The 12,622-nt window shown below is 52.2% G+C and overlaps 1 protein-coding gene across 5 annotated transcripts in view; it reads right to left on the bottom strand.

The window, feature by feature from the left end:
- Positions 1-12,622, bottom strand: part of LOC129204397 (phosphofurin acidic cluster sorting protein 1-like) — a 73,300-nt gene that overhangs the window by 4,967 nt on the left and 55,711 nt on the right. For 2 of the 5 annotated variants that reach the window (XM_054820316.1, XM_054820318.1), the window contains exons 3-14: positions 9,275-9,364; positions 8,777-8,902; positions 8,424-8,586; positions 8,188-8,279; positions 7,071-7,151; positions 6,206-6,265; positions 5,412-5,563; positions 1,454-1,547; positions 1,052-1,123; positions 620-750; positions 364-496; positions 135-239 (exon numbers count right to left, since the gene is read on the bottom strand). In XM_054820316.1, coding sequence (XP_054676291.1) covers positions 135-239; positions 364-496; positions 620-750; positions 1,052-1,123; positions 1,454-1,547; positions 5,412-5,563; positions 6,206-6,265; positions 7,071-7,151; positions 8,188-8,279; positions 8,424-8,586; positions 8,777-8,902; positions 9,275-9,364 — 1,299 coding nt within the window. The remainder of the gene's footprint in view (positions 1-134; positions 240-363; positions 497-619; positions 751-1,051; positions 1,124-1,453; positions 1,548-5,411; positions 5,564-6,205; positions 6,266-7,070; positions 7,152-8,187; positions 8,280-8,423; positions 8,587-8,776; positions 8,903-9,274; positions 9,365-12,622) is intronic. The other 3 variants (XM_054820320.1, XM_054820319.1, XM_054820321.1) reach the window with 3 other exon arrangements.

Raw genomic sequence — 12,622 nt, 5'->3', positions numbered from 1 at the left:
AAGGGCCATGTTGCAGGAGAGGAGGGCACAGCTGGTGGCAGTTTCCCCAGGACACCCTGCCATGTTTGGGAGAATCCCCTGGGACCCTGCTTACAGATCTCCCCATGCATCCAGCTCTCATCACGCCTACTCACCTGGCCCTGCCACTCAGCAACATTCACCAGCACAATGCTCTCGGGAAGCTGCTCATCTGAGACCAGGATCTGGTTCAGCTGATCGTAAACAGACTTTCGGGGCACCTATGACAGCATCACCAAGGACGTTAACCCCAGTTGGCTGCCTTGGCCACTCTGCTCAGGGCTGAGGGCCTGGCAGGGCTCTTGAGTGAGAAGCCTCCAGGTGAGGCAGCTTCCAGGACCTCACCTGGGTGCTATGCCATGAGTCTGGAGAGCTCTCACTGTCCAGGCTGCTGGCACGGCCACCCTGTCCCTTTGAGCTCTGCCGGTCCTTCACAGAGGTGCTGCGGGGACGCCACAACTGCTTGCTCTCTGCCTTGCTGTGAGTGAGAAGCAGTAGAGGCAACACTATTGAGGAAATCCCATTTCCACCAACCCCCACTCACTCCAGGGAGCCAGCGTGAGGTCCCTCAGCCCTGGCATGGGGCGTGGACCTGCCTTACCTGGGGGACACGGCACTGGGGAGCTCAGCTTTGGTCCCGGGCCCCAGCTGAGCCAGCCTGTCCACACTGCCCTCCCTTGTGGCAGCTTCTGTGGGGGCCAGCCGTGAACATGGCTCCTCTGCAGCCAGCTCCTGAGGGCCACACACAGTCACTTCACACACACCGCTCTCCCTGCCCTGCTCCCTGCACCCATGGGTGCCCCCATCCATGGTAGGCCTGGTGGCCCTGCTGGAGAGCCAAGGCTGCAGGGCCTTGAGGAGGATGGGCTGCATCTCTTGCAGACCCTAACCCTTCTTCCACTCTTGCTGCTCTCCAGCCCAATCTACTTGTGCCCCCAGCCCTGCTCCCAAGCTGGTGGGCACCCCTGGTACCCCAGAAAGGAAGGCCTGAGGCAGTTCCAGCCCCACTCCACATCCCGTAGCCTGGACTCACCACTGCAGGGATTTCCACTCCTGGCTCTTCCTGTGGTCGCAACGCTCCTGGCTTCCGCTTATCTGCCTCACCCTGGGGGACAGGGAGTGGGGTCAGAGCAGGATGGAGCACCCCGAGCAGAGTGGCTGCCAGGGACCCATGCCTGGCCTCACAGAACACACGCTCCCACAGGGGAGCCCAGTGTCCCCCTGGGACTGGCCCCAGAAGATGCCCCCCATTGCTACCTGTCTGCCTGCGCTGGGAAAAAGAAGAGGAAAGAAGGGAAGGAGCAGCCCCAGGCAGATGCTGCCAGGAGCTGTGGTCTCAGAGGGAGCTGCAGGCACTGCGGGGAGGCTGGGCTGGCTGGGGAGGGAAGGGGCAAGAAGTGGTGGTGGTGATGGTGGTGGTGGTGGTGTAACTCACAGGGCTGCCCGACTCTTGATCCTGCCCTTTCTGGCTGTGCAGACTGCCGATCTCAGTCTGGGAACCAGAATGAGAGACTCCCTCAAAGAAACGCCTGCAGAGAAACAGACAGACGAACGGACGGACAGACAGACAGACGGGAGAGAAAAAGGCAGGAATAAGAGAGGAACAAAGTCACCATGATCCCAGCACACTCCCACCATCCTGTCCCAAGCACAGAGCACCGTGGAGAGGTCCCCACTGAGACACAGGGCCAGACACTCAAGTGTCCGAGCAACTCACGGCTTAGGAGCAGACCTGCCAGCCCCACACACCATGGCCTGCTGCAACAATGCTGAGTGCAGGGACAGGATGGGGCCACCCCAGACCAACAGGGCCAAACCTGTGAGCCCGGTGAGGTGGAGGCAGAGTCCCTGTCTCTTAGGCAGCAGCGATTTCTCTCTCAGGTGTTCCCCTACCACTGCAGTGCAGGGTAAGGAATCACCACCTTGCCCCATCTCACTGGTACGTGGTCCCTGTCAACACCACAACTCCAAAATGCTGCTGAGCCTTTCTGCCTCCTCTGTCCCACCATCGCTTCCACAGATTTCTGCCACCTCTCTCTCTTCTGCTCCCCCTTTTCCAGGAAAGGCTCCTTGCCTCTGACTGCTGCTGCTGCAGCAGCTTCCACTTTCCCTTTCTGCTTTCCCCTTTCCTGAGGCTCTGAAGACCACAGTATTGCATGCTGCAGGTAGCGCAGCAGCACAGCAATGTTCTGTTTTGTTCCCCAGCACTTACATTTGCCTTTCTTCAGGTCTCTGAGGTGACGTTTTGGCAGAGCTGCACAGTACAATGCCAAGGTCCTGTTCCCAAACCACGACGGTCAACAGAGGTACTCCTTTGGGGCAGCAGGATTGTCTCTGCCACCACAGTGTGAGCTTCCACCTTTGTTTCTCCTTTTCCCACCCATTATTTATTTGCCAAGGACCCCCTCCACATCCTGTGGGCTGCTCAAAGACCAGTCTTTAGGAAACAAGCAGGCTCTACCACTGGATCTCACCTGTCAGCTTTCCCAGGACCCTTGCAGCAATTGCAGCCCATCTGCAACGTGTGACTTTCCTGCAGGAGTTCTGAGCCAGCTTCCCTCTGAGCTGTATGTATGTATTTGCTCACTAACTCCCAGGAAAAGTTTCTCCTGATTCGCCTGGTGTGCAGATGGGGATACCAGGTTGCAGGTTTCCAGGGATGACCACAGAAGCATAGGAGCAGTTCTTCTGTTAGGACTCTGCCAAGGTTTCCAGTATTTTCTATTGTCCTCATCTGGATATATCCGCAGCTTTCTGCAGGATAGCTACAAATCTCTGAACATCCTGGCTGCTCCTTTTACTTTCCTTTCAACATCTTTCCTCATCTGTATACAGCACACTGTGCTGCCACTTACTTTTACTGCTCCTACAAGGACATTTCATCTCAGTCAATGATGGTCCCCACCACAGAGCAGCTCTTCAGAAGCAGTGTTTATACACTTGCTGGGAGAAGTCAAGGCTCAATTTTCCTCTCACTGGCTCCATGACCAGCTGCTTCATGACATGTTCATTTACCAAAGCGACAGGTTTAGAGTCACCACCCTGTACAGTCATTACTCTACACTTGCCTTTTCTCAGCCAGAAATTTCAATCCATACAGACTATGTTAATAACCAAAGAATTATGTAAGTTTTTTAATAATTCACCCCCCAATCAGCATCTCTCCCACACTCCTCTGAACTGTCCCAATAATCCCACCAGAACGTGACATACTCCTGGTGCCACTGGCACCTCAGAAAGGTATCTTCATCCCCTCCTTTTTCTTAGATATTGAATGTGTCTAGATTGTATATACTTGGTCTGGCTTTCAACACCCGACTTGTGTCCCCCTTCCCCATGGAAGTTGTGCCTGCTTCTGCCCTCTCTCACTTGCAGTTCTGAAACTTTCATCCCTAGAGGATGTGTCACACTGAGCACAAAGCTCTTCTGCAATTCTCAGCTTTCCCTGTTCCACAGTTTAAAGGCTCTCCTACAGGCACAATTGAGTCTGAGTCTCAGCAGGTTGAGATTTAGGTAAATCCCAGCCCTCTTGCACAGCCTCCTTCTGTTTTCAATTAATTAGCCCCCTCCTCCCCATCCATTTTCCAGTCAGCTATGGAGACATTTGCCTCTTCACCTCTGATCTTCAATCAAAGGCTCTGACTGTTGAGATCTTATCTAACAGCCTCAGTTCTAGCTCCAGTTTCACCCCAGTGCAGGAGCAGCCTTCAGCTGTGTGGCCTCCCTGGCTGATCAAAAGGATGTCTATCTGCTCCCAACACCACTGGTCCAATCCAGGGCACTGGCCACTGCTCACCCCTAAGGACTACCTTAATGCCCTTGCTCCACAGAGACTTTCACAGTGTCTAGCAAGGCTGCCTATGACAATAAATAATCCAATGTGAGGATCACATCTTGAATTTAAAAGCTAGGCTGGAAGGTCATCACCAGCTGAGAAGGCTATGCAGGGCCTCGGAACCATGCAGTCTACACTAAAGACCTTGGCACTCAGCTCCCACATCTCCTTAGAAAAAGTACAGAGCCATTAATGTGAATTCAAGGAGATACACATTCAGCACTGCCAGAAACTGAAGCACTAGAAAGCAAACCAAGCTAGGGATGCTGTGAACAGGACGAAAAACAGCCCAGGGCCCAGTGGGCTTACCTACAGAGACAGCAGCAAACACCTAACTAAGGAAGACTGTAATGGCAGGTACCAGCACTTATTCTGGGATGCTCTCCCAGTAACCAGATATTTGCAAGCAAGCACTTGCAGAACCATGGCAGGGTCTTACATTTAAATATTCTCAATAGACTTTTCTTACAGTTTATACAGTTTTACATAGTGTACATACATTAACCGTTATCTGACCACAAAAAGACCTTCCTTTTTCTCCCACAGCACCTTTGTTTAAAGCCTTTGATGAGAGACCATGTGAAACTCCTATGAGAGTCCAAGCAAACCACTTAAGCAGCTCCCCCTTGCCCATGCGCCTGCTGTCTCGTTCACGACAACTTGTGGGTTTGCAGAAAACATGACTTCTGTCATGTTCCTGTTTCTTCCCCAGTGCGCCATGGGTTCCTGATTTAATTTCAAACAGTTTGCCTGTGGCAGACCAAGTCTGCTACCCCTGCTAAGTACCTTCAGCAGGGATTCCAACTAATCCAAATTATATTTAAATACCGAACTATAGAAACAATAATGACAAGTAAGCTTAGCTTGGCTAGAAGAGACCCAGCACACTGTGAGGCAGCCAAATAGAAAGACAATAAAAGGCAACTTTCTCACAAAAGGACAGCACAGAAACAGAACAGCCATGAGCAGAGAGGCCAGGTGAATGCAGAAGATGTGGGAGAAAAGCCTGGTTTCACTGCACAGTCCACTGGAGACCTCTGTGCCAAGCCAGCAGTGCTTGGCAGAGCAAGTCAAGCCACCTGATGCTTGGGGAATGGGGTGAGGGACATTGCTGATGGTTGCTAGTCATATGTCTCCACAAAGGGTGGGAATGCAGCATGCAGGGACACAAGGACTAGCCCAAGCAGTCACAAAGTCCTCAAAAGACAGGCAGGCTTCAGTGTGGAGAGCCCGGAGAAGGCCAGGACTGTCAGCAGAAAGATACGAGAGCTGGGAACAGTGGGGGCTTAGATCTTCCAGTAGATCAGTAAATGTCAGATGCTGGATTGGCAGGAAATTAAATGAGACTAAAGGTGAAGGAGGTTAGTTTTAATGGGCAGATTTGAGTTTATTAAACAGGATATGCTAGTGAGGAGCTCAGTGGTGCCAATAGAAGATGGCAATGGGAGAGAAGACAAGACAATGCCTGCATTAGCACAAGCAACAGAAAAGTGTCAGAGGCCATTTCTCCAGGTCCCATAGACTGTGCTGTCTGCCTATGACTCCCTGCAACCCTTACCTCAGGGTGGGCTTGGGTGTGCTGTGCACACTCTCATTGTCCTCAATCTCTGGTCCGCTGTCACTGTTGTTGCACTCTTCCAGGCTGTCATAGAGCAAGCCCAGGTCTTCCTCCACCTCCTGGGTCTGGTCTACAGGGTCAGAGTCCAGGACCTGTGGGACCAAGCCCAGAGGACAATGAAGAGATATGGAGTCACCTGCATGCCAGGCCAGGGACATACAAGCTCTCTCCCAGCCACGACACACACCACGGCACTGTTCCCACTTCAGGGAGCCAAATCCAGGCTGTGGAAGAAGCAAGTGACACTGTCATTGGGCCAAAGGAGGGTGCCATGAGCGTGACATCTGAAGGAATCAGAGATACCCATCATACTTACGGGGAGTTAAGACACCTGAAAGGACCTCCACTGGCTGTGCTGCACATTCAGTGCAGGCTCCCCGCCAAGGCCAGCTACCCCCAGGCTGATGTCAGTCTGCTCTTAGTCATGTACAGGATTGTCCCTGCAATGCCAGCTTCTGGGGCAGGGCTAGTGTATGACAGCACCCTTCTCCTGGCCCCTCTCCCCAACAGAAAGGTGTTTTTGATTTGAGCATGAGGCTCAGAGCTGCCTTCCTGAGGCAGAAGGCTTCGGAAAAGCCAAAGCCCAGTCCGTGTCATGTCTCACACCATCTTTGGTAACATCCCTGAGCATGTGCAGCTCATGCCTTGTGCTCCCATTGAGTGGGAACCAGCACTCTGACACCTATACATCTACAGAAGACACTGCCAAGTGGGGCAGCCTTCCTGCTTCTTACCTCCTCTGTCACTTTAAACCTCTTCAGCAAAGCCACAAATTTCTGTTTGAAGTTTGGTTGCTAAAACAAAACAAGGGAAGAAAAAAGATCAACAAAACTATAAACCCACATTCCAAGATGACTAATGTACAGGCCACAGTTGCTCTCTTTAACATGCTGTCTGCTCCCTTCTGGGTCCACAGGCTCAAGGTCAGCTATGACCTCCCTTGCTCTTTAAATTTGCTGTAGGATTTGGACTAAATCTGTATTCTGCAAGAAGCCACTGTATCTGGGCATGAGGGAGGGCGCAAGGACTCAGACTGTCTCTGCTACAGGCTGGAATAGCACTTTCTCTCCATTTAAATCCCCTTTCTCCCCAGACCATCTGGTTGAGAAATGCTGCCTTCAAGCAAGAAAAGACAGGGAACAAACTCAGGAAGAGGGCGCCCAGGGATCTGCAGGGCTGAAGCAGATGGGGACAAGGAGATGCTTGGAGAGCAGGGGGCTGGCAGGGCAGCTTCCCCTTCTGCTGATAGGCAGAGGAGCTACTTGTGGTTCATGCTTCCTTGCACCAACCTTCCCCTTCTTCAGGGAGGGAAAGAGAAGAGACCATGTCACAGCAGCAAGTCAAAACTGTTACACACAGATCGTCATTGATATGAAGCCAGGCTAAACACAGTACAGACCATGAGCTGGGGTACAGCTCTGAGCAGCAAGCTAACTCATTAATGGCAAGAGGTCTGCCCCTTCTTCTCAGAGCCAAGTGCTCTCTCTCCTGCTCTGCACCACTGCCAGCATCCCTCCCAAACCCCCCTCACTCCCTGCAGGGAGGGGAGGAAGTGAATCTCTTCCATCCCTTTGATCACGTTGTAAATACTGATGTTACTCTGGTCATTGATGTGGTTCGGATCATTTTCCTCCTAGCCTTCTTGGTTTTCCTCAAGTCATCTTCTTCATCAAACAGATCCTGCAGGCAAAATGTCACAGCACATCAGAGCAACAGCTTTCTGCAACAGTCCTGCAGGGAGCAGCATCTCCTAGAAGTTGTCCTGCCCCACGCTTGTCCCCCATTTTGAAAAGCTTTGGTCCACTCTGCTCCCAGAGTCTTGGTTCTTGCTTCTCCCACCTCTCTCCATGCAGCTCCTTCTCCCTCCTTAGCACTGTCCCCCCATAGACCTTCTTCCCTAGCACCTTTGCTCCAAGGCCCCTCCAGGTGGACATGCACCAGCAAGATTCAAAGGAGAGACCGCAGCTTTCTGTAACAGTCCTTGTTACAACCTAAAACTCTTCTCACACCAGCCTCCCCGTGACCCATGTGTTGCTCTCCTGCTCTCCAGGGTTAGCTCAGAGAGCACAGCACCTGAGCTTACAAAAAGTGTTCTTCCAGGGATCAGCCTCAACAATACACACAGCTCCCAGGGACATGGGGCCCTGATGTGTTAACCCAGCATGATGGGACAGGTAATGTGGAGGACCCTGAACAGGGGTTTGTCCCTGTGCTTGATCGGCATGCTACCACAAGTCTTTTTTTGGCCTCGAGTGTAGGCACCACAACAAGAAGACAGCAAACAGCAGTGGCACAGCTCACCACAGTGCTGGGATGGGTCTGCTGCCTCTGCTCATTTTCAGACCCAGACTGTACTTCTTCCTAAAAGCTTTGTTCTCAGAGAGAGGGCAGCTTCTAGCCCATTATCACAGGGAGACAGGAGAGAACTGTGGTGCAAGGTGGAGGGGTCTCAGCAGGGGTTTATGCTGCAGACCAGACAGCTCCAAGGACACGTGGGTGAGATCTATGGCTCTTCAAAGTCCCTTGCCCCACCATGGACTTGACAGCAGTCCACAGTTCTTCCTGCTGTCAGGTACTGTGGCTCTCTGCCCTCTGAAACCATGACCAACGTTTACAAGGGAGATGAGAGGACTCAGGGTGATCAAGACCCTCAATCCAGGACTCTTACCCCAGAAATGGGACCAGGACATAAGCCATCCTGCCAGGCCTCCCTTACCTGACCCTGCACAGCATCATCGCTGGCTTCCTGCTCTGAGGAGAAGCTGTCATCCTCTTCTTCAGAGTAGTTATCAATGTCTGGGGAGCGATCTGAAAGCAGACAGTGCAGATGCCACAGCTAAGCATGACGCTGTGAAATGATCGGTATCACTGGCAGAAACATGGGGATGCACTCCATTACCCATGTCCTGTCCCAAAGGCTTGCCTTCAGGTCTGTGATGAGCGCTAACACACCTGAAGCTTTGATTTTAGGACCTGAGGGGACGTTCCCGTCCTCATGGTCAATGGGCTGACTGGACAAAGAGTAGATGCTGATTTCAGCCACTCGGATGTTCACATCCTTCATGTTGCTGTGGAGGCCCAGAAGCTGCCCGCCATCCGTCGGGTGCTGCATCACCTAGGCAGACAGACAAGACCGCTGCCGTGGTGACACAATGGCAGCTGGCAAGCAACCCCCTCTGTATTATAGTTAGCCAACAAGCCAGAGCACTCACAGCACTGAGCGCCTGCCAGCCAGCCCAGCTCCCTTCCCAGCACTGGCACAGGGAGGCCATGCGAAGCTCCCCTCTGTTCCCAGCACCCTGTACCTCAGCCATGTTAATGATGCCCACTGCAAGGGTCTTGTAGCCCAGGATCGTGCGGTTCTTGTATCTCTTCCTCCGCTGCAGCATGATCTGCAGCTTGTTGCCATCTCTCTTGAGGAAGTGTGGGTACTAGGGAAGGGAAGCACAGGGAAGATGGCAGCATGAGGGCAGGGCTCAGTGTGACACACAGATAGAAAACTCTTCCTCAGTGCTGATGTACAGCAGGATCTGACCTGCTGAGCTTTGAGGTGCCCCTCAAAGGCCACCTGCACTCCGCATCATCCTCCAAATCCACATTGCCCAGCAAAACAACCCCTGGAGCAATGGAGCAGCTGGCCAGCAGCAGGAATCCGTGCTGTTATGATCTGAGCATGGGCAACCACAGCAGGCCCCTCCTCAGAGGCTGCCCCCTTCACACTGAGCCCCCAAAGCCATGCTTGCTGAGAAATGCCAGATGAGGGGAGCACCAGGGAGCCCAGGGGACCAGGCAACACGAGGTACCTGCAGCGAGAAGGTCAGCTCCAGCTCAGTCTCCATCAGGCCGCCAGGCGGGAGGACGTATTCATTTGATCTCAAAACTCGCTTTGAACCCTACAACAAGATTGGTAGATGCACATAGCTAAGCTGGAGCGTCTTGGCCACAGACTCCACTGCACCACACACACAAGTCACTGGTGTTCACAGTCCGCAAGGAAAGAGCCAGTGCCTTAACTCTGTTCTGTTCCACCTCACAGATCCACCTTACACACATCAATCAATGCTTCGCAAAATCCTGCAGTTTCTCCTGAGCTGCCAACAGCCCCCTCTCCTTACCCACCTGCCAGGGAGCACGTGCTTTTCCCAAGCCTGCTCTGCTTAATCTGGCTCCTTGCACCTGGGGCCCACTGGACGCTGTGGAGGGGGACACTGCTAGAGCCAGAGGGAGCCATGCATACGGCACCAGCAGGGCAAGGAAAGAGTCCTAACACACTGCCTAGCCAGGAAAGGAACAGGTCCTGGAGCACATGTCTACTTCACAGTAGATGGATCCAGTATAGACCCCTGCCCAAGCATGGCTGTCAGGATGGCTCTACTGGGACCAAGGCAGGATCGCCCAGGGGAACAGGGGTCCCCCCGCTTGCCCAGCTTGTATCTCAGAAAACTTCTCCCAGTCTTTTCCTTGGGCAACAGTCCGTATCTCTCCACATATACAAATGGTTTTTTTGCCCCAGGAGGGCAGTAAGAGAGGTACTCTAACCACATGCCCACTCCATCTCTCTCCTTTACTTCTGTCCTATCTTTACTATCTCCATGGCTTGGCTGCTGACAGACACTGAATGACCTGGGATGCTACCTGCATGCACCAGGCTCTCTTGGTCCCAGGGCGGCACAACTCACAGACCCCCCCAAAAGGCTCATACCCAGTATCTGTGCCCCTGCAGGGCTGTGGGACCAGCTCCAAGCATAAAATAGCCCATGGTGCTTCCTCACTCTCTCCTGCCTCCCTGTGAATGGGCCAGCAAGCTGAGACATTGATTTAGGGAGGCAACTAGGCCAGTACTGCTGTTCTTGCAAATCAGTTATCATTGCTTTTGTGAGCACTCCTTAATTTAACTGTGAGCAGATGGGTCAAAGCTAACCAAATAGGCACAGCAGTCCAGAGGAACTGGGTCCCACCTCATCTACGTTGCTCCTTGTCAGGACCTCACTGCATTCCCACTCCCTTCCCAGCTTGATCCTGACAGATGCCATGGCCAGAGACCCTTCAGCAACTTAGACGAATCCTAGATTTGGCTAAAGGTAGGCGAGGTTAGAGCCTTGGTGAGGTTAGAGCCCCTAGCTCTTCATCTCCACTGCAAATGGGACAGCAGCCCCACAAGTCATGACAGGAGCATGCAGGTGGCACCGTAAAGGAGACTACAGCTACATCCCCTCTGCAGTCAAAGAGAATGGCAATGGGCACAGGCGTGTTTCAGCATCCAGTGAGCACCAAGGAAGCCTTCTGATGGGAACTTCAGCAGGGTCCAGCAGGCCTGGGTGGTGCTGATATAAGGCCTTTCTTGCACCTCCGTTGCTGGTGTTACCCATGCTAGGAAGGGGAAAAAAAAAAAACCCAAACAACCTATAGAGGGGAGGCAAGAAAGGCCTCCACATTTTGCAGTGATGTAACATTACGGTTCTCAGAGACACCTGAGCAAAGAAGGTCTAGCGAAACCCTCCTTAGTGTTCAAGAGGGCCAATCTGAGCTGCCTGCAACACTGTTCCAAGCGACTGTGCCAGGAGCGAGGTTTTCCTGTGAAAGGTCTTCCTAAAACTGAAGAGAAGAGGTGGAGCTCATCCCCTTCACCATCTGTGATCTTTCCTGGCCAAGAACGCACTGACTCTTCCTTCCTGAACTCTTCTTTAATAAGAGATGATAGGTGGTCACTCTGACAGTAACAATTTGCTTTAGTACATTTACCATTTGCTGTTTGTTGCAGAGAGATTATCCACCAAAGATTTGTTCTTTCATCAAAACATGCATAAGGGTACAATTATTCCTCTTGAAGTTGCTATTTCTGGGGACCAAGTTACAGCTTGGGTGGCACGTCCAGTGAGTGAAAGTTTCATAAACATCGCAGTCCTGTGTGTTACTGTCATTTACCAGTATGAAAGGTACATGCCCAGCTCCAATCCGAGGCTCTGACCCTCAGTGAAATGCCAGTGCTCGTCCGCATGGCATTGCAAGGACTGGGACAAAGGCTGGTTCATTATCACAATGCAAGCAGAAGGGAGCAGCAGCAGAGCTCAAAGACCCCTAAGCAGCAGCAGTTTTTAGGTCCAGACCAGTTATTCATGGGTGCAATGACCCGGCAGGCTGTGTCCTGGCTGAGCTCAAGCCCTAGGAGATACCTGGCCTATGGGGTCACACAAAGGGAGAGAGATTATAATGTCTAAGCTCAGCCAGAAGACCAGCTCCCAGGGCATCATGGAGTATAGCACTCAGGACATTGTACTGCAAATGCATGAGGTACGGTCCTCTCAGCAAGGTAAAGCCACTACCTAAAGCACAAGTTCAGCCTGCAAGGTAGGCTAGGCTTCATGAAATGGATGGCACTCACATATCCAGTAGGAAACACCGATCACCTTCAGGAGCAAATCACAACCCAGCACAAACTAGCATTGCTCCAATTAAACTGATTAGAAACTAGCACCTGGAGGCTACTATCTGCCTATCAGCAACAGGCAGTTAAGAACAATTTGGGATTTCTAGTAAGGCCAACACAAACCTCATGAGGTTCAATAAAGGCAAAAGCAAAATCCTTCTGTAGGACATCCCATGACTTTGCTGCCTGGGAAGAACCCCAGGCAGCGGAACAAATTCTGCAGAAAGGGGCAGGGGGGGATCCTGGGTACCCCTACATCAGCAGCATGTTCTGTTGCAGCAATGACACCAATCTCAGCCTCAGCAAATGTGTAGGCAGAGAAAAGGGATTCTTCCCCTCTATTCAGCATTGGCGAGACCACAACTGGATTCCAGAGCCAGTTTGGGCTCCCCAGTACAAGACAGACATTGACAGACTGGAGCAAGTCCAGCAGAAGACATCGGGATGGTCAGGGGCTGGAGCACAAAGCATACAAAGAGAGGCCAAGTAAGCTGGGTTTGTTCAGCTGGAAAAAGAGAAGGTGAAGGGGTACTTTAGTGTTGCCTACAGACACTTAGCAAGGAGGGTGCAGAGAGGACAGAACTGAACTCCTCTCAGAAGTGCACAGGGACAGAGTGAGAGGCAGCAGATGAGCTGGAACATATGAAATTACCATTAGATGCTGCGATTTTTTTTCTCTATGAGTGCAGTCAAACCTTAGGACAGGACACAGGAAGACTGAGGA

Source organism: Grus americana, chromosome 3 (genome assembly GCF_028858705.1).
Source record: "Grus americana isolate bGruAme1 chromosome 3, bGruAme1.mat, whole genome shotgun sequence".
In the NCBI taxonomy this organism is placed as follows: domain Eukaryota; kingdom Metazoa; phylum Chordata; class Aves; order Gruiformes; family Gruidae; genus Grus; species Grus americana.
Note: the sequence above shows the minus strand (reverse complement) of the source record. Positions and strands in the feature narration are given on the sequence as shown.